Source organism: Musa acuminata, chromosome BXJ2-9 (assembly GCF_036884655.1).
Source record: "Musa acuminata AAA Group cultivar baxijiao chromosome BXJ2-9, Cavendish_Baxijiao_AAA, whole genome shotgun sequence".
Taxonomy (NCBI): domain Eukaryota; kingdom Viridiplantae; phylum Streptophyta; class Magnoliopsida; order Zingiberales; family Musaceae; genus Musa; species Musa acuminata.
The window spans coordinates 1,293,721-1,319,245 of record NC_088346.1 but is presented as its reverse complement, the minus strand read 5'-3'; the positions used below and the strand labels follow the sequence as shown (position 1 = coordinate 1,319,245).

Sequence of the window (25,525 nt, the reverse complement as noted above, 5' to 3'; positions counted from 1 at the left end):
AGAGGAGTGTGTGTGCTTGTAAAGGTTGTCTCCTAAACCTGTGAAAAGGAGAAGAGGAGTGTAAAAGGTGGTTGGTCTTTATCTTTTGAAGGAAGATCGATAGTCGATGTCGGCGGCCTCAACGGAAGAGGAATTGACAGAGTGGATGTAGGTCACAACGACTGAACCACTATAAAATTAGCGTGCTCTCTGGTTTGCATTTATATTATTGTCATTTACTTTACTGCAAACCATTTTACTTGCTTACTGCCTTCAATACATTTATGAACACGTGTTTCAAGTTAAAGTTTCCGAAATCGATTTTCAATGCAAAAAAGATTTTCCAAAACCAAACTCGATAGGGATACAATGCCTAGTTCATAAGCGATCCAAGAAAAACGTGCTCACCACCAAGTCATAGTCATGCAAACTTCACAAAGACTCCAAGTCTTGAAGAACCTTTGGATTCACAAGAGATGCCACTTCTAGTGAAGGGGAAGACCTAACCTCCTCCACCCTTGGACTATCCGAGAATGGCATATAAAAATTAACAGCCAAAGGATTAGGTAGAACTTGTACGAGAAAAAAAAGACATCCCGACCTAAGGCAGAATGATAGGAAATATATTAATGATCAATTATCATCCGACACATAATCACCATGTAGAAACTATCACAAAAGAAAATAATTCAAGTCACTCTCTACTAGTCTGCTCTCGTGGACGACAACAATCCAATGCAGGTCGTTCAAGATTGTCTCCCCCTTGCTACCCATATAGACAAAACGCAAGAGGAAAATATTATGGTAGTTACATGTTATCCCCTCTAAAGCTATGTATAAAAACTAACCCCTGATGTTGTATCGAGGAGCTTTCTTTTGGTGTAAAACTCATATCTAAAAAGGACCTTGATGACTAACTTTAGTGTCGGAAGGACTGAGTCAAGAAATTTCTTCCAACATCGATCTTAGTACATATGACATCTCGAGAGCTCGACACTTCTATCACGAAACTAACTTGGAAGGGACACTCTTACACCCTCGAGTTTGGACCATGTCAAGTTAAGTTAGACTTGACATAACGATTTCCCATAACAACTCTCTAAAATAATAATAGTAAATCCATCTAGTACTTATAAATCCATTGAAATCATTATGTGAGACTAAACCCAAATATTTATAATAATTGATGGATGAAACGTGAGAAGCGGATTCGACTTTGATTTATGAAAAAGCAACGAAGCGGACAGTATACATATCCAAATAATCCGACCATGCATATTGTATCCAACCGCAGACCGTTTCGTTTAATCTTGCCTTCTTAAAAACCCTCATGTCTTCAAATAAAAGAAATCCTTATCTCCATTCTTATTTCTGGTTAGGGTTTTCCATTGAAATCAGCAATTTGTCAGCTTGAGCAGTGTTAACAATGCATTTGCAGTTGTCCCAAGCAGCATAACACAGTCATAATGTAAGTCTACACCGCACAACTCTTTTAACTCTTCATTGATCATAGATGGACGATTAAGACATGCAATTAGCTAAAAATTCGATGCAGTAATGTCCAAATACAATAATTCAAGCTTCACACAGAAAAAACAGCATCTTATTTAGTGCATAGTTTGTATGTATCTAGTTGGGACAAGCCAAGTATTCACATACTGATGAGCTGAAATCAGACTAGTGTTTTCCCATCTCCCTCAATATTCCAACAACAATTCTGTAAAATGACCCACGGCTTTGTGGTGCCCATGAAGTCACTGAGGAGCCAGAAACAGCAACAACGAAAGCAAGGCAACAAAGGCACACGAATTGTTGTTGCAAGAATTTCTTGACAGGTTACATGTTAACCTGAAACCAGCTTCACCACAATAATGATCGCGTTGAGAATTATCAGTGGAACTCGAAGATACTGGGTTGCATAGATGAGCCCAATTAGCTGCCCCTTCAATGACTTGGCTCTGGCACCTCCTGAAACTTCATTGAAGCTCCAACCCTTAGGAGCAAGGAACCTATCCTCGTTCAGTATTGCCAATGCATTTGCAAGGAGCAAAAGTCCCTCGAGTAACGTCCAGAGGCCCATGCCTGAAAATACACATTAGTCTGCGTACAAAACCAGCATCCAGACAATTCAATACTCAAAAAGGTATGTTGGACCTATATTTATTCCTTAACATAGAAAAGAAGGAAAGCAACACAATCCTTCACAGAAAATTGGGTGAACATTTGATTACCACATCACGCATCAAAAAATAATCATCAGCTGAATACCATTTCCCAATGGATGGCAAGTATAACCAACATGACGCCTTAATTAAGAACTATATTATGCATTCCATATTCTAGGAATCTAGAAATCAAACATGTTCAAGCATATAAGAACCATAAACTCAATAACATACAAATGAATTAAAATTGAACTCCAAGGGAAACTAGTTCCAACCAAGAATGGGAATCTATATTGCAGTTAGTAGGCTAATGAGAGCAAATGCTGGGAAGCACGGACACATCAACTTGGTGGATGTATCCATATCGAACACAATAAACCCGTGACAATCACATAAAGCCTTCTCAAGGCTTTTTGTTTCTACTTAGCATTTTTTTAAGGAATTGATGACCTTTTATATTCCCTAAATTACAATGTCACATAACTATATTGATGGTAAATTATGTTATTGTCTCTTATTAGTAATAAGTCAGGTATAAAATTTATAACAAAAGTAAAGTAAGTTATGTAGATAAATGCTAGGAATTTATTAAAAATGCCAAATGTGCCATAAATTTTAAATATAAATATCATAAAACTCATATTAATCAAATATTTTATATATATTAAAAATACACATGTCCTTGCCGTCTCCGTATCCAAATTTTTTAAAGAAAATGACATATCTCTGTGTCTGTGTCGTGTCCATGTCCTGTGTCTGTATCTATGTTTCTTAGAGCAAATGATGATTTTATCTAGACATCAGCACGCAAAATTATCTCAAAAAAACCAAAAAATTGAACATGAGACCACAATATGATTCCCGATAGCATTTAATATCAATAAAAGTTCGCCCATAAACAAAAATATCCACACAAAAAAAAGGACGAGAACACGACTAATGGCATGTCAAACAACAAGATACTAACAGTTACTGTATTCTATTTACAAATTAATTAAGCTGACAAATACAGAACCAGTGATACCTATCATAGAGTTGAATGTGAAACATCAATAGGCTATATAAATGTCAAATTCTAGCATGGTTGTCAACTAGAATAAAAAGCTTCTCAGAAAAGGAAAAGAGAATATGTCATTGGTCAACCTTAGTTCAATGCAATGCAATGTAATTCCATAACCAAAAAAAACGAAGATAGTATAAATCAGAGTCTAAAACCCCTTGCAGCCTTTCTTGATTAATGCAATGCAATTCCATGATTTGTCGAAAGTTTAGAACAAAATATTAGGTTTTCCTAAGGAGAGACTGAAAAAAGAAAATTGCATATTTAAGTGTAGAATTGGAAAAGAAGAAAAAATGGCTTTCAGTTTCTGGCACTTTATTATAGAAAAAGCCATTAATTATCATAAAATGATGAAAAAGAACTCATATGTTCATATTCTATCGCATAATGCCCTATTTCTATTTGTTCCTTTTTTTCATGATAAAAAGAGAAGAGATAAAAAACATTGTTTAAAACAATGTTTTACGGCTGAACCACATCACTCTAAAACAAACAAAATGAACTTCGAATTTCCGAAAATGTATGATCTGTAGAACTAAAAAAAATGTTGCCTATATGTTGATTGTCTCAATTTGAGACCATGAAAAATCAAACCCTAGCTGATTGCTTGTATCTAGATCGTAACGCCGTCAAAATTTGGGAAGAAGGGATCGGAAATGCGGCTATCACAGAGAGAAGAGGGAAGGAGAAGTGAAGGAGAAGGAACTGGGAGGGCTGGTCATCACGGAGACAATGGAGAGGAGAGAAGAGAGCACCTGAGGGAGGCAGCTGGGCAGCGACGGCTGGATCTCGACGGTGACAACCACAGCGGCAGGCTTGAGTGAACTGGAAGGCGGCGAGCGATGACCGACTCACTGGAAGTCGCCGGCGGCAGCGGGGCTTTTTTCTCTGGGAATATCGAGCGGCTGGGAAAAGGTCGCCTGTTTTTCCTCCACAGAAACCAACACAGCAATGAAAAGCACATCGAAAGCAACGAACACCGATCGAAAAAATGAGCGCGATCGCAGTCGATCTAATCCCACGGGAATCGAGAAACAAAAGAGGGTCAAAGATCAGTACCTGGGAACCTAGGGTTTGGTGATTCGACGAGACCGTCCTCTCTCGATCGGAAACGAAGAGGCCGGACGCAGGTTCTGGAGACTAAAGAGAGGGCGCGGATAGACCCGGTCATTTGACAGACCGGTCGGATCGGGTTTGACGGTTCTAATAGCCCCGGCCCGTTTAACTCGACCCACGAGGTTCTGGTTATAACTCGTGTGCATCGCACGTGCATCGGAGTTATACTACAGTCCTATTTAAGTAACAACAAATTAGAATTATTTATTAATATTATTCAAGGAAAAATATATCATAAAATAATCCGTAAGTCGTTTTATTTATTATATATTTACTAATACATTTTTCATTAAAAAAATGAAGAGTGAGTCTCTATTTATAGACTTCACTCACAAAAATAAATAATTAATTAATTATAAGAAAATCATACAAATTTTTATTTTTTTGCAAATTAATTAATCGAGTCTTTGGAAGACTTAAAACTTATTTAATGTAGCTGATTACGTGGCACAAACATGTAGTCCACTAATATGCATTAGCCAACTTAGTATTCACATATGGACAAATATGCAACCCGTTTATAAATGGTAATGCCACTTTCCCTGAAGCTTCACTGCAATAGCACGCTGCAACTAATCCTGTAGAACAGAAGATGACTTCAATTCTTCCTGAAATTTCATCCTCAATCACTTCTTTGTACAGCTCAGAAGAAGAAACAATGCAAAGAAGAGGAGAAGAAAAAGAACAAAACTTGTTTCAGCACAAGCTGATCTCCATGAACTTAACGAAGTCGATCAGATCAATCCTTCCGTCGCGATTTCGATCATGAGCCGCGATCATCCTCCGGCATGCATCTAAATCCGACGCTTCTGCGATCCCGAGCTTGGCGAGAACTGTCTGCAGCTCCACCGCGTCGATGAACCCATCGCCGTTCTCATCGAAAACAGAGAAGGCCTGCTTCAACTCCTCCAGACTCGGCTCCTCGTCTGCGAACAGATCAGGGAGGTGGTCGAAGTCCTCCATCTTCTCCTGGAGCTGCTGCTCCCCTAAACCCATTCTTCCCAGAATAATCTGCACGTCTTCGATCCGGAGATTGCAGTCACCTCCTCTTGCTTCACCTGCTGCACTGCTCCGGGGATGTTGCTCATCGGGAACCGCTGATAAGCATGCGCAGCAAGCAACGTAGGTGTGCAGGAAGGACATTGATCTGAGGGACAAGTTCTGAATTGCCACCATGATCGAGCTGAGCAGTACGTGAAGGAAGAGTAATACAACTACTGGTTCTGCCAAGTACACGGGCTTCTCCATCTCTTCCTGGTTACTTGGGACGCAGAAAGAGAGGGGAGGATGGCGAAAGCAGGAGATCGCCCTCTCTCTCTCTCTCTCTCTCTCTCTCTTTCTCTCTTCTTCTTGTGAGGGAACGATGGAGTTGGAACTTTATAGGAGAGAAGAAAACAAGAGTTTAGAACCAGACGTGGTCGCAGGAAGGAGCAAGTTCATGTTGGCCATTGACTCGCAGGAACTTTCCCATGAAACACAATGAAATGCAGGGCCGGCTTTTCCTTGGCTTATATTCTTCTCCCTTTTTATCTTCCTCGTCTTCTTTGATGATGGCCAACAACTGTTGACAATTCTGAACTGGTACTTTCCCTATCTATCTTTGCTGTAGAAAATTAGTGGAAAAGATCTTAAAAGTAATGATGTCAACAAGGCTGAAGTTGAGGTGTGGAAATTGCGGTGGCAGCAACTGCACGTCTCGACGAGGGTATTGGAAAGAAATGGGGCGGAAATTGGTGTGAAGGTGGCTTGTGCTTTCATGGTGATGGGAGGAAAACAATTTGACTTCCTCTATGCTAGTTGAGGAGCTGAGAGAATTGGTATACAAACCCTTGGTCTTTGTTTAGTTGTGTTTATGTTCAAGGAGCTATTCTGGACAACACAGGATTTAATACTAACATGCATGTAATCAGATGAACTCTGGGGCAGATCATGGCCTCCGGTATAGGGAGATCTTAGTGACTTGTAATAAACATGAGCAACGAAAACTTCTGCGACTTTTTGTTAATGTGGCAAATCGAAGCCCTATGTAAGAACAAGAGGAAATTCTTCACCTGATCAACAAATATGAGGGAGAAGTAGGTTACTTTCAATGTGTTTCTTCCATCAAGTCAGTCATTAGATGCTTCAAATACATCTGACATGTATGCTAATTGTGATATTTCAACAGACAAAACATAAACAAAAAGTTTCAACATCAAAAAACAAGCTTTTCTAAAGGGAACACTCGGTTTGCATATCCATCCAAACAAAAGGTCACCGGCTTGGAACAGTGTCATTTAAGAAGAGATCTTGCCAAGTGCTCACGAGCTGTGGCTAGGGCTTGAGTTATAGTCTACAAAGGCAGAAGATAGGATATTAAATTTAATGAAAATGAGCAATAGATATATATATCAATTTGATTAGTGAATAGACTAGGATGAAACAGAAAATTGGACCTGCTCAGACAAGGATGCTGCTCCATCCAGGCCGTGGGTTGCAACCTTTCCAGCGATTATGCTAGCTTCAGTTTCCAGAATGATGCTGTGCAACAAAGAGGTATAAGTGATAGACGTGTCAGCATATTACAAAATTCTAGAATCACGACTCTCCGGTTGGGGACACAAAACCATAATGAAGATGCTTATACAGTATTGTTTCTACGGAATATGATCCCGATCACAAGTTCACATACAATTTTCATTTTAACAAAAAGAAATCAACCGTCAAACTCCTTGTAGCCTGAACATACAAAGTGCACTATCACAGCATAAGCATTGATTACATATGGAGGTTTGCAATCTACGAGGATAAATTTCACTAGGACTACAAAGTGATATTCAATACGAAGACCATTGCTCATTAATTTTTTTATAGTTGAATAATTTTATTCACTCAGTTTACCAAATCCTGAGTATTGAGATGGCTCAGGACCATGGCTATCTACCATAGGAGACTCTGTTACGAATGTCAACGAGGCCCTTGGACACTTCCTCACTTGTGAAACACCCTTACCAACATTTGTGCTAGGTAATCTTCAATTTTGACAGAGTATGAGAACAAAACTCCCATTTAGGATGATGCCTTTGACCACAAAGTGGGCAGAGAGACATTCTCTGGACTACTTATAGTCATATTTATGGAAAGAACTCAATTTACTAGGAACTCAACAAATTTATGTTCCAATTTTTCATTCTTCCACATGCAAAGCAAATGACCAATATTAAGGGAGTTATTGTATTGTTTGGGGTTAATTCCGTATGGGACTTCTCTTTCTTCTTATCCCCTTAAAGGCTGAAAACAGAAAATAAGTTCACTGTCCCTCACCTCCACTAACAATATCAACCTTGCTACAACCACTGCTGCCACATACAGAGCTACATGAAAATACACATATCCAGGCATGTGAATGACAAAATGTTTTTCATTATAAATGACAGATTTTTGTGCAAACCAATTTTATGTTATTCAATAATTAAGAAAACTAAATTGACTGGTTACTTTTATACAATAGAACAGCCATTTCTCGATATGCAAGCTTATCCTACAAGTGTTCAATTTAAAGAATCACTGTTATAATCTAACAACTGAACTTTGAAAGATACAACATTACCAGATCTTATCATGTAAACATGTTTATGTGACCACTGTTAAATAATCATAAAAATGATTGCACAAAAAGTATAAAGCCATACCCTCCATCAATAATCTCATCAAGGCATAAAAGGATGAGGTCCAGATTCTCAAGTGCTGTTCTTTTATCCACGTTGTTCCTGGAACCATGAGATGCAATTAAGAAAATTAGGGAAGCAACATAGACATGACCAATGGCTTATGAACTGAGGAACCAGTTCGTGAAAGCAAACAGTAACAACAATGGACAAGACCTTAGAAGAAGACCAACTGCATCAAAGAATCCTTGAAGAACGGTTGCTAGAATGAGCTCATTCTCATCATCACCTCCGGTAACAAAAAAATGGAGATCTTGAATGAACTTGTATACGACAATGTAGCCATCAAACATAACTATCTCCGCTGTAAAAGTCAAACACAGTAGAAATCAGTCAAATCTCCAGCACTGCACATACACAACTAGATAGAACAAATATAATTTGAGATCACAAAATGTCTCAATCTCATCACAAAGCGAGGCGTTGTATAATCCACACGGAGCTAGTACACCAGAACACCCTCATGTTGTCTTATAGACACGAACAAAAATTTTAAGCACGTCGATTTACACAGATGATCACACAAAATATGAAAAATATTCTAGGTAATTGTATCTATATTCCAGGAGTATAATGAACAACTTCAAGGTGCAAATGAGAAATCAGAAGGCTTTCTGAGACACTACCAAAATCCTGTCACATGAGCAATTTACCCTCTAGAGAAAAGACATGAGCAATGCTTCACTTGTAGAAGTTGCAACTTTGAAAGCTCAACCCTCCCAAATACAGCAAGTTACTAACCCATTTATTTCCAATCTTCTGATGAAAGTTTGTAGTCCCTTGCTTAACCTCAGTACTGTGAAAGTTCCAAGACAAGCATATCCAAATCAAACACAATCTCAAGAACTCCATTTTCATGGTGAACTTTTTTAACATGGTTATACTGCTTAGAAGAACAAGCAACAAGCACTACTAAAACGGTAAGATTTCAAATTGTGAACTTTTTTAACATGGTTATACTGCTTAGAAGAACAAGCACTACTAAAACGGTAAGATTTCAAATTGTGAACTTTTAGGCTCATCGCAATGTTTGATATACACAAGGATATCATACTCAAAGATGCCACAGTAGGATGCATTCTCAAACTAAATATTTCTGCACCTTCTATGATGTCCAAGGATATAGGTTCAAGCTAATGATGAAAACCTACTATAGTTAACTCATTTGCTCTTTAGAAAACCTCAAATATAGCCAACCAAAGATTTGCTATAAAACTAAGATTTGCAATGAACGCCATCAGTAGCCAACATCTAGTTGCAACCATCAGTGTGCAATCAAGCTTAAATGGTATGAAGTGTCGGCATGGATAAAGCAATGCCTTCATTGGTATGGTGTAAAGTTATGTCTTCAAGTTTATTTTTGAAATGGACCTATATGTATTAGAAAAGAGGAAAAAAAATGGAGGAAACCAAAAACTCAGTAATTATTTCTTTATTTGTTATTTCATGACATCTTATTTGGCTTGGTAATAAATAACAAACCGAATGATGAAACCATGTTCAAGTCAAATTAATTAGGAACATCGAGCCAGTTTATTTTACGGCTCAATTCATTATTAATATTACAGTTAATTTTGATCACAGCTCTTCAGAAACTTTCTATTATATTGTGAAATCCCACCTTGAAAAAATTAGCATCCTGGGTACAACCCACTACATCTCCCCTCACTGGAGTCATAACTCACCATCAATCTCTGTCCATCGCAGCTGGTGCCAACAGTCATAGCAAACCCAACAAAACACCATCTTCTCTTTGTTGACTGTCATAATCAAAGCTGTCACTAACTGCTGCCAATGGAGCCTTGATGAACTCACTTGTGTCCTACTCTGAACTCAAGCAGCCTGTCTCCAGCATCCTATATGATGTCAAGCCCTGTGTGTGATGTTGATGTCAATGTCATGTTGTACTTTGGGCTCCAAAATTGGTCTCCTCACCTCAAGAGTAGTTTGATGTCCTACTGAAAGTGAAGTTCATCCTTCCCTTGAATTCACGATGCAATTTGTTTATTATTATTGTTCGCTACACCATATTGAGGCCCTTCAGATTAACTTCTGGTTTCCATAAACAGCACATTAGGGTTCGTAGATGATAGTCTTATTTACAGAAAAATGCAGGGCTGATTACATATTACCCCCCTGTAGTTAGCTACATTTGGCATCCCAGTCCCTATATTTTAAAAAAATCCAAGGCCACCACCAATTGGAACATTAAAATTATCTTTTTGTCCTTTCTTTTCGTATTTCCGTTGGTAAAACCATCGGCTTTAGGATAAATGGACTTATATGTTTCACTTTTGTAACTATGGGGATATCAATGTAACTTTTTAAAGTGTAGGGACTGGGACACTAAAGGTAACTAACTACGGAGGTAATATGTAATTAGCCCAAAAATGCATGACTAAAACAATCATCGCAGAAAAAAAATTATAAATGTACATGACAGCAGTAGTTAATATTCCAGCCACAGCATCATAGCATGCTGGTTCAGAACATACAGCAGTCGACAATCATTAACAAATGAAAAGGTTGGAGATGATTTAGAAAAAAATGTTAACAAAAACTTCTAAATTCTAGTTTACATAGCAGTAGCACTATATCTTGGAAGACAGGGCGATTCAAATATTCTGGGACTGCCCATAATAAAGCAACATACTGAGCCATGTTGCTAACCTTAATAACTGAGACTAATATCATGTTGTTGTTGTTGTTGTCTTACTTAACCTAAACATGACACAAATAATCCTGATAAGTTGCAACTAAAAGGGATCAACCTCCAAGTATATCATAAAAAAATCAATAATTATGTACAGATGAACAACAAATATAATCCATACTTTTAAAACATCAACATTAAGATTTAAATTTAACCATAAAAAGATCTCTTAATTTGGCTTAAATTAATCCAAAGAGTTAACTTATGAATCATTAAATGGATTACTCCATTAAACTTCTACATCAAGATCTGTGGCAACCTATAGATAACTGAGGTGCAAACTTCATAAGAAAAAGGTTCAGCATGTAAGAAGTAAAGTATAACCATACAAATAATATCCAAGTTGAATTAAATGGCTTTCCATATGTCACCTTCAGTTCGAGCATTTGTTTTCTGCGTCTTGGTGAACACTGACTTCTCGAATGCTAATTTTGCAGAAAGGGTTGGCCAATCATCTGAGTAGTACTTGACAGCTACTCGTTTCCCTTCAGAGTCAAGGAGAAGGATGTTCTTTATCGAAGGGCAAGAGTCCTGCATGCACAATTCATGCAAACAACTTGTAAGAAAGATGAAAACTGTTCAGAGACGAGAAGACAAACGTTCTTTACTCCACAACTACGAGATACAAAAACGAACTTTCATCACACACAAAAGAAATTATTTTCCAACTATCTAAAGTTAGAACGGAATCTTAAAAGGTCTCTTAAGTACTCATCCAGTAAAATTTACTTTGTTCTAGAACAACTTGTTAGAAATTTCTACAAATCGTGCCAAAGATAAAAGTCTATAGAAAACAAAAAAAATCAATATGTATCAGTTGTAAAGAGTGATAAGAACAGAGGAAATCACCAGCAGTAGCATATTGAAACAACTTACAAACGACAAACATATCAAGGTTTAAGACTCAGGCGGAATCCGGTTCGAATCTACCCTAGCCGACACCGGAAAAGGCATCGAAGCCGAGACCTCATCACCCCAGCGTCCGGATCGGGCGACCTGAAAAGAGATCGAACGAGAAACCGGCCGATCTGGGCCTCCACCCCCCGGATTCGTCGCCGCGGGTCCGGAAAGAGGAAGGAAGATGGAAGAACAAGAGAGGAGGTAAGGGGGAGGAGAAGAAGAAGAAGACAACAACTTACGGGAGCCGCCATCCCTCGCCGGATCTCGTCTCGTGGAGGCTCAGCTCAGCGGCGGGGGACGATCGAGTTGGCGCAGCAGCGACGGCGAGGAGCAAATCGTGACCGCCTTGCTCTCTTTGATAAAGAGAATTTGGCCCACCCGATGAAATGAACCGGGCCGGGCCGGGATCCGGCCTTAATCAAGGAGATAGTTGGCTCAATCGAAACGTTGTTAAGTTCGAGTTCGAGCTCGAATCGTCAAATCAAGATCAAATCAAGATCACAAGCTATAGAATGCATCAATGACCTTTTTGTCCCTTCGGCAATGTAGTGAACACCTAATTAAATATGACGTTTCACTCTATTTTATTGTAAGTAAATTTTAGACTCATGAGAACTTTGTGCAATTTACACAAACCAAGCAAACAAAAGCATTAATGGTTAGAATAATCCAAACTTCATATTGTACACATAATTGTTTTCTCTTTTCCAAGAAAATGTTTTTTTGTTATTTTTTTTTATATTTGAAATATGGTTAATTGAATAATTAACCAATAAAATGTTAAACCATATGGTCTCAAAAGTTTGATCAATATATTAAGTTTTTCCAAAAAAAAAATTATTGAACAAGTTGGATTAGTAACTTTTGGGCCTACATTTATATTGAGTGCTGAACACATGTTTTACTGCTCCCAAATGCTTCAGGATTTAACAGACAGTCTGCACACTGTTCAATGGCACAACATGATATTTGAAAGTTTGAGTTCATATTATACAGTGAAATGACAACCAAGTTGGATGATCTGATAAGAAGTGGCAACATATTTTGCCTTAGGGAGGAGTGGGGCTGAATCAGTGACATGGAGATGAAATGACTCCTGCATTAGCTGGGAAGACAAAACATGTTCAGGAAGCTGCAGCAGATATGGGTGCAAAATGATTCAAGACCAACTGTGAAGGCAGCCATCAACACCAACCCCTTCGAACAAGAGTAAATTATGACAACCTTGATTGAAAAAGAAAGAGAGAAAACGTTGCTTTCAGATCAAGAAAAGATGATCTCCAATAATGACTTGATTCTACTGTGTTTCCTTAAATCTTCCAACCCCTCATCACATCAGTGGAGTGCATGCTTGATGATGTTGGCACTGCTCTGTCTACTGCTGCAATCTCCACTGCACCACCAGCTCAGTTCATATGCGGCTGTGACTTCCAGTTCTTGGCCTTCTCAAACCCATTCTTGCAGTAGTGGTAGTCCTCGATGGCCTGTTGTATCTCCGCTTGCGCGTTCATCACGAAGGGACCGTACTGCACGATCGGCTCGTTCAATGGCTGCCCGCCGATGAGCACAAACCTGAGAGGCCTCGCCGCCTGATTCCACACGCTGAGGCCGTCGCCGGGGCTCAGCACCAACGCGTGGTGGCGCGTCGTAGGGGATGCGTTCGGGTCCCCGAAGACGCCTTCGCCTTCGATGATGTAGACGAAGGAGTTCCAAGGTTGAGGGATGTGTTGGTGGACTTCGGCGCCAGGGTGCAGGGTGAAGTCTAGGTACATTGTCGGAGTCTGCGTGTAGACCGGCGAGCGGACGCCGAAGGACTCCCCTGCTATGATTCGGACGTCGACGCCATGTTTCTCCACCCTGCTTATGTCTTTGCTCTGCAGTTCTTGATATCTGGGCTCCATCCTTGAGAAGAACGAGAAGAGCATGTAAGGTATGAAGAGCTTGGTACGAGAACGAGGTGAAGAGGATTGGAGCTGTTACATCTTGTCTTTGGAGGAGAGGTTGATCCATAGCTGCAATCCTTTGTTCTCTCCCTCCCCGGCAGGCATTTCCGAGTGAATGATTCCTCTACCAGCGGTCATCCACTGAGGAAGAACTCCGGTAGTCATCGACATGAGCTGATGAAATCTCGTTCAGAGGAGTTGTACCTGCAGATCGCCAGCTCTGATGGTGCCTTCGTGGCCAGCGAAGTCCTGGTGAGTGAAGGCGCCCTGAGTTCCATCAGATCCCATGTCAGAATCACATTTCAGCTAACGTTTTGATCTGATCTATATGTTTCTGAGACAGCAAATTCATTACCTCCAGCATGTAGGTGACGGTCTCGAAACCTGACATTAACACAGGGAAGAAGACATGGGATATATAGATTGTTGACAAGATGGTAAAGTCAAACCAAGAAACAGTGAGCGAACTGAAGTCAAACCTCTATGAGGATGATCAGGAAATCCCGCAGGAGCAGAAACTGTGCGTGAGATACGTAAAAGCATAAGGAAATCGAATCAGACATCACTAGCAAGAACAAGAATGGAGATAAAGAAAGAGAATATAGATCCAGTAGGTCACCGGAAAACTCATCCAACATCAGAAAGGGATCCAAGTTTCTTAGTTCTCCCCTGGAGAAGACCAATCAATGAGGAGAAGATCATGGAAATCTGATGAACAGAAGAAGGAATAACGTAGGAGAGGTCAAGAATCATCACCTTCCGATGCTCCTCCTAACAATGGCTCCGTCACCTTCGTGTTGAGGCCTGGCGAGCACCTTCTTGACCACATGCCTCGGGTTCTGGAAGCCTTGGTTCTTGTGGTCTCCCATGGCGCTCGTGTGCTCTCCTGAGGGACAAATCGGGTTCGGCTGCAGAAGGGAGAAGAAGGCCAGGATATGATGATGGCTTGTTTGATTGGTGAGGAACTAAATAGGAGATCAGAATTTATAGAGGAGCAACACCACCACCTCATCATCATGATCCAATGCACACGCATACAGAGCTCTCTCTCTCTCTCTCTCTCTCTCTCTCTCTCTCCATAAGCGTTGGCTTCCTACCTATCCAATACATAGTTGCTGACATTTTGGAAGGTATTGGTGGAGGAAATGAGTGCTCCCTCTCTCTCCATTTCTCTCTTTTGCTTCCTATTCTTTAGCTTTCCATGTGTACTATTCCGTGGGTTCTCTAGCCAAATATAAGGTGGTCAGTTTTCTTCTGGAAGAAATTGCTGGTGGAAACGAATGAGACGAGAGAGGTGGCCAGTTTTCACACTTCTCATTCCCACAAGAAAAGTCTATTGGTTGCCAATGTAAGAGAGTGTTGGAAGAATCAAAGCATTCAAAGTCTCGCCAAAAGTAATAGGACAGAGGGTTCGAGGAGTTGTTGCCATGGGTGTCACCAGAGCTTGGTGATGCCATTCTTATGTGATCATGATGTGGGCAAACCCTCTTGACCTGTCCAACACCTTTGCAGCCATCCCAACTTGCCCAAATGGAAGGCTTTAACTTCTTATGTGTTGGTGATGGTGATGCTGGTGGTGCTTTCAGCACTCAAAAATAAAAAAAACAGAATAAACCAAGAAAATCTTTCTAAAGGAATTCCTATTGAGATAAATTATGAATCTTATATCCTTAAAGTAGTAGTCTTTTCTTTTTTTCCTTTTTGGTTGGTGCATTTCATACCTCATTCAATGCTGTCTGTAAGAAAGAATTCCTAAGAGGCAATGAAACCAAATCCTTGCAGCTGGGAGGTGAATGAATGAATACCTTGGGACTGCTGCAACTTCTGAAGCAATTGCAGCCACAGGGTCTGCCTGTCATACTAATTAATGTTTCTTGTGCCCTGAGGAGGTGATCAATGTTTCTTGCAAGAACTTTTTTCCTTTGGATTGTTTTTGGCTAACCCATGAAGTGAAAGGTTGAACAAGATTTGACTAGTGTGACAGTAAACTTGCCCGGTCTTTGGCTTGGCTTCACAGAAAACCTATAAGCATGTCCTCGCAGACATGTTTCTAGCTGAATAACTTGCACCATTGAATGAGAATAAGATTGCCAGCTTCTATCTCCGAAACATAAACTATGATTCATCTTTTCCAGTGCAAATTTACCTTTTTGGTTTTACCATATTTATCATCCCACAACAAAAGAAATAAAAGGCATCTGCATCATCAACATCAACCAACAACATCTTAGCTAAAGTGTGTCTCCTGTCCCTACAGGTCAAGAAGGACTACTAGCACAGGGGAGTGAGGCAGTGAGGCAACTCCATATCCTAAGAATGATAAAACATGAACTGATCATTTTGTAATAGTTTAAACTCCTAAGAGTTGTGATCACATACATCAAATTCTTTAAGATGGTATCAAACCAAATCATGAGTTTAGATCTTACATATGCCTCTCGAATATCTATACAGCACTCTTTTTATTTGGACTTGTATCAGACATAAACTGTAAACCAAATTACTCGTAAAAAGATGTTAAAGCATTTACTGAATTCTTTCCTAACAATTAAATCTTTAAGAAGGAAAAAAACCACTCCAACAAAGAAACAAAAGTATTTTGACCTCAAAAATCAAGTAGATCAATGGGGAAGAACAGTGTCTGCTCCAAGAGAATTAACAAGAGTTTCACAAACATAATGGAACAATGTAAAAAAGGTAGCAAATTAAGTCAAGAGAATTAGACCATTTCAATTACAATAACTATAATACAATTTTTTTTTATCAAAATAAGAATCAAGTGTCTGTGAAAAGGTAGTATGGCATTGTTCTTTGGGGGAGGTCATAAATAAGTGCACATTGGCTGCACACTATGATAGTGTTGTGGTACCAAAAGGCACGGAGAAGATGGGATCTTATCTTACGAGTGCAGAACCCACCAATCGATTCATGGGAAATATATGTTCCACTTGCCCACAGCTCCTCCTACTGTTCCATTCTCGGTGGCCATTGACTGTAATGGAAATTAGAATCCCACCTCTCAGTTCTTCGTAATGCTTCACGCACTTGATGGGTCAATCCTGAGTGTGATTTATTTGGGTTTTCGGATTTTTTTTAATGAAAGGATTATTATTTGAATCCTCGATAGGTTCATTCCCCACATCTTTTCCTATATTTTTGTATTTCTAGTGCAAATATCATTCAACAATTTCATACAACATTTTGTTATTTCTCATGAAATTTATACTTAAATGTTAATTGACATAGCAGAAATCATTCGATTATGATTCACACTTCTTCTTTCCTTGCATTTTTTTTCCAAATAAAAACACATAATATATCTTAAAAATATATTGACTAAGATTTTAAACTCTGATACATTATTATTACTAAATCGATATTTTAGGTTTACAAATATAAATACCATATCAATATTTTAAATATAGAAAAATATATATGATGTGAGTTTCAAACCCTTAACCTTTGATAAATACATTTGTTATACTCAAGTTTTAGAAATAAAGACATCGAATGAGATTTTGAATTTCATAAGCGAGTTTGATAAATAGGTCTAATATATTACCATCGGATCAATTTTTAGGCATAAAAATAAGTGTGGTTCAATAAATAATAATATTTTTTTTCTAAAAGAAATTATAATTACTTGCAAATGTTATTACAACAATTTCCCCTCATATCAAAGAAGAGCAGAAGGTCACTCATCTTTTCAAAATTGTTATTACTTTTCCTAAACACACATTAAATATAGAAAGCATCAAAATTATGCAAGATTGAGAATATGCCTTTGATTAGATTCAGAAGATGCCAAGGAAATATACTATTATGTAGAAATATGTATGTTATAATTAATATCCGAGCCAAATTGAATTCGGATTTCCTTCCGTATAAGATGTTTTGTCATTTCAAGAATACTTTTTGACGTCCAGTAAAATTGTATAATGCCTATCTAAAACTAATAATTTTTAATATTATATTATGCTCAAATCAATAAAAATAAATTATTACTGAACGAATGATTCATTAAAACAATATCGCGATAGACACTCTTTAATCCTGCTATGAACCATTCAATAGGGTGATCAAGCAAAAGTGTCAAATATGTCTGGAGCAAAAGATCACAGAAAGCCTCCCGATCTGTGGCCTAAGAAGAACTCTTCAGCATCCTTTTTCTGTTGGTTTTATGTGTTTGGTGTTACCTGAGGATAGAAAAAAAAGAAGATGACAGTGAAAGGGGTGTGGAAGATGTTGATGTCCTAAGAGAGATAGCATGCATCCTTCTTGTATTCTTTGTTGCAAGCATCACACATGGCATTTTTGTGAGAGATAAGGGAGGACAAGTTGTGGTCCAAAACTCCAAAGCTATTATAGTGTGACTTATTAGAATAAAAATTTAAGAAAATATTCGTCTATAATCAAAACTTGACGTATGACATTTTAATCTATAAAATAATATAAAAGACTAAAAACGAATAGTCTCATCGCGTCAGTAAAACTTGATTTTTTTTAAATCATAATTATTTTTTCTTTTTTGACTACCTAATTCGTATCGGAGTTAACTTAGGGGTCGAGAACTCCACCTAACATCGATCTTAGTCTATATCAACATCACATTAGATAAATTCAAAGTTTATAAGTCTACTCCAAGCTTACTATCAATATCATTCCCCCCACACCTTTGATGTATCGGAATCATTAAGCGCCCATATAAAACTTTATTATATCGGAAGAAATGTGAATGTGATAACTCTCAGAGAGGTGACTTCAATGTTAGCTTGTTTTTATGAACAAGCCAACATCGAAGTCACTTTCGTAAAAGAGCAAAATGTCACATCTCATTTTTTAGTAGATAGATCGTCTCCCTTGGTTGAGACGAATCGGAGAAATTGGCCCAAGAAGCCCATTATTGTCTTGGCTACTTCAATCTCCAGCCCAACAGCCCATTTCCCAAGTTCTTACTACAATTGTTTATCATTAATACCTTATATTTGTTTTTATTTTTTATTTCGTTTCATTTTCCTCTCTTCGGAGTACGGACGTTATTTATTAATAGGTTTCTAAATATATAAAAATAATTATTATATTTTAAAAAATTATAAGATAATATTTTGAACTCTGCCATCAGATTAAAGATGAGATTTTGACTGCTCAACCCAATGAATGATTTATTCAATAATATTTAGAAAATATAAAAAATATTTGTTTAATGATAGTGCATCTAATAAAGTATTTCATATTTTCTTAATAATAGTGTTTCTAATTTACTTATCTTACATATTTCATCGTTACAAAGGAAATCTGCCTTAAAAAGAGGGTAAAGATGCATGCGATCAAATCGAATTTAAACATGAGCAGGGTAATCGAGTTCTCTCTCTCTCTCTCTCTCTAATATGTTTTGAATTGCATGGGGTAAGATGGTACGAACAAACAGGATGAAGTTTGTAGCCACCGTAACGCGTAGGAGAAATGGTTTTTGTGGTGGGGACGCTACAGGGGCCCGTGGTCGTCAGCTAAATCTAGATCCGCCGGAGTCCGACGTCGCATGCGCCGAAGGAGAGGGCCCCACCGGCCTTCGACCCGTGAATCGGGGGGTGTGAGATGCAAAGCAGCAGCCAAAAGAAGGATGAGCGCGTGAACAACAGCAGGAGGAGGTGGTCGCAATCAATGAGCGGCGGTGCTGCGCTGGGTCCCTCCCTGCTGCGTCACCGCCGCGGAGCAGGTGAGCGCGGTTCACCCACCGACGCCGCCTCCGCCGCCCCCACCTTTGGTTTAGCTCGTGTTACGCGGCCCGAGCAGTCACACGCGTTGAAGTGCTCCTAAGCAGTAATCGACGATGTGGGAGCAGAAGAAAAGGGAAGCAAACCGGCAAATCTGCACAAGCTATTCATATCCATGAAGAGGAGGAAGGACAGGTCCTGCAGCCTGATTCCGAGGCAAAACCAACACTATCACTATCACTACTTCCTACGTCTCAGAAGAACTCGTAGAACAGCAATATAGTCTCTCGCTTATACCCAACAACTCGACCGAGCTTGAAACGAAAAGAGCAGCTATTATTTACATGATGTGCATCTTCCTTATTTCTTTGCGTACGTCGACGCCTAACACGAGTAATGCGTGCTGCGCGATGCTCGCTTCCACTTGTCTATGATTCCGGCCGCCTTCCTGCGTGCCCGCGACGTGCCGTTCTGAGCCAGCCGAGAGATGCTTCCGTGCTTCTCCTCCTCCTCCCCGACCTCCCTCAGCTTGGTCCTGTCATGCATGCAGATCGAGAAGAGAACGACGGCCGCGTTCTCCTTGTTCCGCGCGCACGGGCTGTCCCTCACGATGCCGAGCAAGCGTGGTACGCCGCCGGCCCTCGCGATCTCCTCCACCGCGTCTTGGTCGCTCGACAGCAGCGCGAGGATCGCCAGCGACTCGTCCACGAGCGAGTGGTGACCGATGGCCTTCAAGACCACGCCCACCGCCCCACCCCTCACCGCCCTCGCCCTGTTCTCGTGAACCATGCACAGGTTGAAAATGGCGGATCCTGCGTCCTTCTTGGCGCTCGGGCTGCCTTGTTCCAGCAGATCCACCAGCGGCTTCATCGCCCCCGACTCGCCTATCTTGAGCTTGTTGCAGTCGAGGGCAGATAAGCTGAAGAGCGCTGCGGCGGCGTTGCTACGGGTCTCCATCGTCCCCGTCTGCAGAGCATCGATGAGCAAAGGGATGGCTTGGGGGTTGTCTCCCACGATCTTCTTATTGCTGTCGTGGATCGAGAGGTTGAGGATCGTCGTCACGGTATCCTCCTGCACCTCGGGATCGCACCTCAATCCAGGAGCAGACAGAACCAACAGCAGCTGCGGGATCGTGTCGGGATTCTCCCCGACGAGTGCGCGAAACGACCGGTTACGCTTGGTGAGCAGGCGGAGCTCCCTGACCGCTTGCTTCTGTTCCGGGACGGAGGAAGAAGAGGACATCTTGTCGAAGATCCTCCTGAGCGCGTTCCGCTCCTTTCCTGTGATCAACCCTTCCTCTTGCCCCTGGTCCAGTGGAGGGAGGGTGACGCCGTGCTCGATGCACCACTGGGAGATCATGCTGCGGACGAGGTGATTTGGGGTGAGGGTGGTGTCGGAGAGGACCCGCTGAGTCTGCGGGCAAGTTCGGTTCCCAGAACTCAGCCATTCCTCGATGAAAGCCCTGTCGTAGGTCTGCAACAAGACACAAACGACCGAGCACTTGTAACCATGGGTGTGCCAAACCAGTCTCATCACATGAAACTAAACAAAAATCGAGGAGTGTTCAGCGAATTGCTAAAGCTCCGGTGCTTCATCCAAAATTAACAGAGAAAAAAAGGAAGAAAAAGAACAGAAAAATCCTTGCTTTGGGTGCAAGTTAAGACAGGGCAAGCAGCAGAGTAGCAAAGGTGAAGACATTTTTTGACAGTCTTGACAGCAAAGTCAAAGCATAAGGCTTCAAGGTAGTGGAAGTAGGTAGTGTCTTCTATTTTCCTTCATTTCAATCAAAGAATCCAACTGAAACAGCACACAATCAAAATCCAATCTTTCATTCTTTAACATCTAAAAGAAATATTGGTCTTGTTTGCACAAGATATGGACAAAGCGGTGAAGTATGAGGCCATGACAGGTAAATCCGACCATAAGAGGAATAGTTCCCTACGGAGTTAGCCGACAATACGGAGGAGGAGCACCGAGGATGAACATTGGACTGAATGAGGAGAAAACAAGGTTTTAGATCATCTATCAAAAGATCCATTTGATATTGCAGCTCAAATCAACTGCCCCCCAAACTCCTGCAAGAAATATAAATCAGCAACATGGAACTCGAAGTCGAGCAAAAACAGAGGTAAACAGAAGGGGAAATTTTGAATTTTGATGGAAAATCATCAAAGCCTAAACTTTTCAGGACGAGAAACTCATGGAAGAACAGAAGAAACACATTTCTGCATCAAACTCCTCTAAGAAGTATAAATCAGCAACATGGAACTTAAAGACGAACAAAAACAGAGCGAGGCAGATGGGGGAAATTGAATTTTCAAGAGAAATCATCAAAATCCTAATCTTTTTAGACCAAGAATTCATGCGATAACAGCATTTCTGCATCAGAAACGAATTCGATACAGTCAGAACGCAGCGAACCCGACGATTCAGGGGTAAACCCGAATCCCAAAGATATCGAACCTGTCCGGATGCGACGACGACGGGATCCCTCATCAGCTCCGCGGAGATGGGGCACAAGAAGTGCTCCGGGACGACCACCGCCTCGATTTCGGTCTCCGCTTTCCGCTGGCTCGCCAGAGCCCCATTCGAATTCCCGCTCCCGCGGAAGCGGAGGTCCTTGAGCGCCGCGAGCGCCCTCGCCGCCCCCTCGAACTTCTCGATCCTGCTGTCGTCCTCTTCCGCGATCGCCCTCACAAGCCGCCGCAGCTCCTTCTTCAACTCCCCAACCCTCGCCGCCGCCAACCCCGACTCCGCGGGCCCGGACTTCGCCATCGGCGCCACCGCTAGAAGATCTCGATTGCGCAAAGAAGATGACGCGATCGAAGTTATCAGGGAAGGTACCTTCTCACTTCGTCGGCTTCCTCGTCGCCCTCCGCTTCGATCATCTCTCTTTAGAGTTCGAGAGAGAGGGGAGGGAGAGAAAGGAAGTGAAACCGAAGGCTGAAGCAAACGAAACCACTGCGCACAACACCATAAAATTCAATAAATAAGTAAGTCTAAAACAAGGAAGAAATAAACTTATTTATGTTCTTTGAACTTAAACGTTCGGTTGCACCGCCGGAGTAGGATAAGCTGATCGCATCTCGGTGGAACGTATTGATTGATAGGCTGCGTTGGGACAGTCGCAATGATTTGTTTGATGTACTTCATCAGTATATTTGTCATTTTAAAATTGGAAATGCATAGCTCATAAATAAATAAAAATATTATTTTTCTAAAAATTACATATATTTTTTGATATTTTCAAATCGATACTCCTTTTTTCTCAAAACAATATTTTTATTTAAAAATATTCAAATTATTTCCTTTTTATTTATTATAATATTTAGATTTATTACCTTATTTTTGACATACTATAATATTTTAATCATCATAATAAAAATATTATAAAGTCTACTTTAAAATAATGTAAATGATCTAAATAGACTGGTAACCTCAATCAAATTAATTATAGGCCGAAAAATATGATATTATAATAATTTATGAGTAATGACCATAAAAAATGATATAATGTCAGTAATAATATTTTTTTAATAATATTTATGGGTGTGTACAGTATATCAACGAATATAATACTATTGAGAAACACTATAAACGAGTCAAATGAAAATAAAATATTGTAACAGTTAAAAACTGATAAAAAATGAATGAAAAATTTTGAGAAATTGTTTTTAGGTATTTTAGATATTTTTAAATTAGATGTATTGTTTGGAAAAAAAATAAAAGAGGAGTAAATACCTTTTGGAAAATATTCAAAATATAATATTTTATAGAAAAATCATCCAATTAAAAATTAGCTCTTAAAAAATATTTAAGTATTTATTATTTTTATGTGATGGTATTCACTAAACTTTGAATTTAACTATAAAAATAATGATGATGATGATGGTGGTGGGACGAATATTATCACCACATATTGTTGCTATATTTAACTCAATTAGATCATTTGTAAACGAGTGATGTGTAGTCGATCAAAATTAGGATTTTTGTTGAGTAATAAAAAAATGAATATAAGCTATGAGTAGAACGTCTTGCTATGAATAGAAAGTCTTTATCAGCTAGTATGATCAACAACTTATCAAGTAAGGTTTTCAATCCTCAATAAAAATGATTACATGTAATATTTTTTTTCTGAAGGTGATTATTTCTTGAGATCGGTAGTTTGAATTGGTATGTCCATTAATTCATGATTTGTGTTCTCTAGCCTTAATTTTTTATTGCTCTGATACCCGATTGATATAAGGAAAACATAAATTTTGAGTTAGAAGAAAAATATAGGATAGTCAAAAACAATTTGAATTATGTTTGATGGAACATTAATAAACATGAAGGCAAGCTACAAATTATTAATATAGTAAAATATTAATAAACAAATGCACAAGCAAATAACCATTATTCAAATGATAATAGATTGAATAAGCAAATAGGAAGGCAAGCTAAAAATTTATTAGGCAACAAACAATACTTATATGCTTAAACCAAAAAAGATTAACAAAAAAAAAGAACTATTAATATGTTTTAGGATTTTCTTGAACTGAGATTTTTGACCAACAATTTACACTAAGGATCTTAAATAATAATATTTTTATGTAATTTCATTCCAACTAGTTATAGTTATACATCCGTAAGTAAAAAACAATTGCCACCAACATTATATATATATATATATATATATATATATATATATATATATATATATATATATATATATATATATATATAAATAGGAGTATTGCGACCACCACAATTGCCACATCTCATGGCCTTCACGAAATGCAATGATGATAACATGAAAAAGGCAAGAAAAAGCAGAGAGAGAGAGAGAGAGAGAAGGGATCATTATGCATGCACCATCTTATCCATTCGAATGGTGGAGATGCTCCATTAGAGATCTCGAGCTCTGTTGTGGTCCACTGGAACCATATCATTCCTCTGACCACATGATGTGTCTCAAGCTGGCTCATCATATCAGGTGGCAAGGAGCCGCCATGTCACTGTGGAGGTGTCCGCAGTCTCGGTGGGAGTCAAAGCCAAGATGGGATGGGGGCACCCAAATGGGCACCGTTAAATTGGTCTCCTCTGTGGCGTGGCACTGTGTGTGACACGTCCACCGAACACTTCTCAGTGGCATGTCATTCGGGAGGTGGCACTGCCAATCATTCAATCCACTTTGGTCGTCTTCCATCCATTTGGATCTTCTTTTCGCTGCTCTTCTTGTTTCCTCTTATGTCTTCTATGTGTATCGTCTTTGGCATAGCGGTGCTTTATATAAATATCTTCTATATATATATATATATATATATAAATATCTCATTTAGGATATTAGAAAAAAATAAGACATCAAAAAAAAAAAAAAAAAGAGAAATCATTATTCGAGTATTCAATCTAAAACTAGTCTCGATTAAATCGACTTGGCTTTGATGTTAGAATAAAGCTTTCGTCATTAATGGCCTTCCTTTATTAAATTTTACGAGTGAGAAAAGAATAAAAAATCCATCATAAACAGGATTTTCTTCTTCTACATAAATAAATAATGAATTAGACAAGAAAAGAAAATTAGATCGTCAACTCATCCACCAGTGATGTTTGTGAGTGAAACCTTTTAGTTTATTTTTGTTTACTCTTGGAAGTGACATGTAATCATCATCATACTCCGAAGAGGAGTTTCAACTGAGTGCTTCCTTTATTCATTCCCATGAAATGTGGGGATGGGAGGGCCATGAGGAATGAACCTCCAAGTCACATGAAATCTTGAAGTCCACCATAAATTCCGGGTGAGTGAATGATAGCTAAAGACCACCGTTTGCTTCCTTTACGTCCAATCTTCCGCTTGAAAGTGGAGAAGACCGAATGGGAAAGAGAATATTGTCATCTTCTTCCCTCTATCTTTATCTTCGCAAGCAACTGCCATTGTCTTGCGTTAGGATGCGGGAGGTCAACCATAACGGGATTAATCGATTGCATGTAAATACGATGCTAGGTTTAATGTTTCTAATGGTATTTGAAGAGAGGAGGTGGTCTCATGAACTTGATTTTTTTTGGCTCATCTCGATGCGAATGGTGATGTTGTACTTTTCTTAATTAATTATACTTTTCTTTTTGAAGAAAAAATTTTGTTGATACATGATGATGCATACTTTTGATTTTGATTTTTTTTGCTAGTCAATTGTATATTTTCTATTTAAAAAAAAGAATTTTTTAACAAAAAAAATGAATGTATATCCC

General features: G+C 39.2%; 5 protein-coding genes across 5 annotated transcripts; all 5 read right to left on the bottom strand.

Annotated features, from left to right (window-relative positions):
• Nucleotides 1-1,686: 1,686 nt before the first annotated feature.
• On the bottom strand, nt 1,687-4,402 carry LOC135622311 (uncharacterized). Its single transcript, XM_065124058.1, has 3 exons — nt 4,264-4,402; nt 3,960-4,124; nt 1,687-2,061 (listed from the first exon to the last, which is right to left on the bottom strand). The coding sequence occupies exons 1-3, from the start codon at nt 4,373-4,375 to the stop codon at nt 1,823-1,825; spliced, it is 516 nt and encodes a 171-aa protein (XP_064980130.1). The 5' UTR covers nt 4,376-4,402; the 3' UTR covers nt 1,687-1,822.
• Nucleotides 4,403-4,792: 390 nt separating this feature from the next.
• On the bottom strand, nt 4,793-5,751 carry LOC135622309 (probable calcium-binding protein CML46). Its single transcript, XM_065124056.1, has one exon. It carries the CDS (start codon nt 5,566-5,568, stop codon nt 5,017-5,019), a length of 552 nt encoding a protein of 183 aa, XP_064980128.1. The 5' UTR covers nt 5,569-5,751; the 3' UTR covers nt 4,793-5,016.
• Nucleotides 5,752-6,385: 634 nt separating this feature from the next.
• LOC135622310 (coatomer subunit zeta-1-like) lies at nt 6,386-12,034 on the bottom strand. The gene is made up of 6 exons (XM_065124057.1): nt 11,880-12,034; nt 11,112-11,271; nt 8,184-8,331; nt 7,992-8,069; nt 6,756-6,840; nt 6,386-6,652 (listed from the first exon to the last, which is right to left on the bottom strand). Exons 1-6 carry the CDS (start codon nt 11,889-11,891, stop codon nt 6,593-6,595), a joined length of 543 nt encoding a protein of 180 aa, XP_064980129.1. The 5' UTR covers nt 11,892-12,034; the 3' UTR covers nt 6,386-6,592.
• A 559-nt stretch (nt 12,035-12,593) lies between these two features.
• On the bottom strand, nt 12,594-14,573 carry LOC135622308 (pirin-like protein). The gene is made up of 7 exons (XM_065124055.1): nt 14,340-14,573; nt 14,203-14,252; nt 14,063-14,101; nt 13,939-13,967; nt 13,788-13,850; nt 13,621-13,724; nt 12,594-13,542 (listed from the first exon to the last, which is right to left on the bottom strand). The coding sequence occupies exons 1-7, from the start codon at nt 14,450-14,452 to the stop codon at nt 13,047-13,049; spliced, it is 894 nt and encodes a 297-aa protein (XP_064980127.1). The 5' UTR covers nt 14,453-14,573; the 3' UTR covers nt 12,594-13,046.
• Nucleotides 14,574-19,434: 4,861 nt separating this feature from the next.
• LOC103996703 (U-box domain-containing protein 9) lies at nt 19,435-22,293 on the bottom strand. The gene is made up of 2 exons (XM_009417672.3): nt 21,761-22,293; nt 19,435-20,770 (listed from the first exon to the last, which is right to left on the bottom strand). The coding sequence occupies exons 1-2, from the start codon at nt 22,070-22,072 to the stop codon at nt 19,682-19,684; spliced, it is 1,401 nt and encodes a 466-aa protein (XP_009415947.2). The 5' UTR covers nt 22,073-22,293; the 3' UTR covers nt 19,435-19,681.
• Nucleotides 22,294-25,525: the final 3,232 nt, after the last annotated feature.

Bases quoted from the DNA above. Each gene is read 5' to 3' on its own strand.
- LOC135622310 (XM_065124057.1), bottom strand. The intron at 6,841-7,991 runs GTATGGCTTTAT...TTTGTTGCACAG, and splicing joins GATGAGATTATTGATGGAGG to CATCATTCTGGAAACTGAAG. The intron at 6,653-6,755 runs GTCCAATTTTCT...CTGCCTTTGTAG, and splicing joins CAGCATCCTTGTCTGAGCAG to ACTATAACTCAAGCCCTAGC.
- LOC135622309 (XM_065124056.1), bottom strand. From the start codon at position 5,568: ATGGAGAAGCCCGTGTACTTGGCAGAACCAGTAGTTGTATTACTCTTC.
- LOC103996703 (XM_009417672.3), bottom strand. From the start codon at position 22,072: ATGGCGAAGTCCGGGCCCGCGGAGTCGGGGTTGGCGGCGGCGAGGGTT. The intron at 20,771-21,760 runs GTTCGATATCTT...GTCTTGTTGCAG, and splicing joins TCGTCGTCGCATCCGGACAG to ACCTACGACAGGGCTTTCAT.
- LOC135622308 (XM_065124055.1), bottom strand. From the start codon at position 14,452: ATGGGAGACCACAAGAACCAAGGCTTCCAGAACCCGAGGCATGTGGTC. The intron at 14,253-14,339 runs GTGATGATTCTT...GGTCTTCTCCAG, and splicing joins GTTAGGAGGAGCATCGGAAG to GGGAGAACTAAGAAACTTGG. The intron at 13,725-13,787 runs GTACAACTCCTC...GTTCTTCCTCAG, and splicing joins TCAGAGCTGGCGATCTGCAG to TGGATGACCGCTGGTAGAGG.
- LOC135622311 (XM_065124058.1), bottom strand. From the start codon at position 4,375: ATGACCGGGTCTATCCGCGCCCTCTCTTTAGTCTCCAGAACCTGCGTC. The intron at 4,125-4,263 runs GTACTGATCTTT...GAGGAAAAACAG, and splicing joins ACCAAACCCTAGGTTCCCAG to GCGACCTTTTCCCAGCCGCT. The intron at 2,062-3,959 runs GTGCTCTCTTCT...GTGTATTTTCAG, and splicing joins TGCCCAGCTGCCTCCCTCAG to GCATGGGCCTCTGGACGTTA.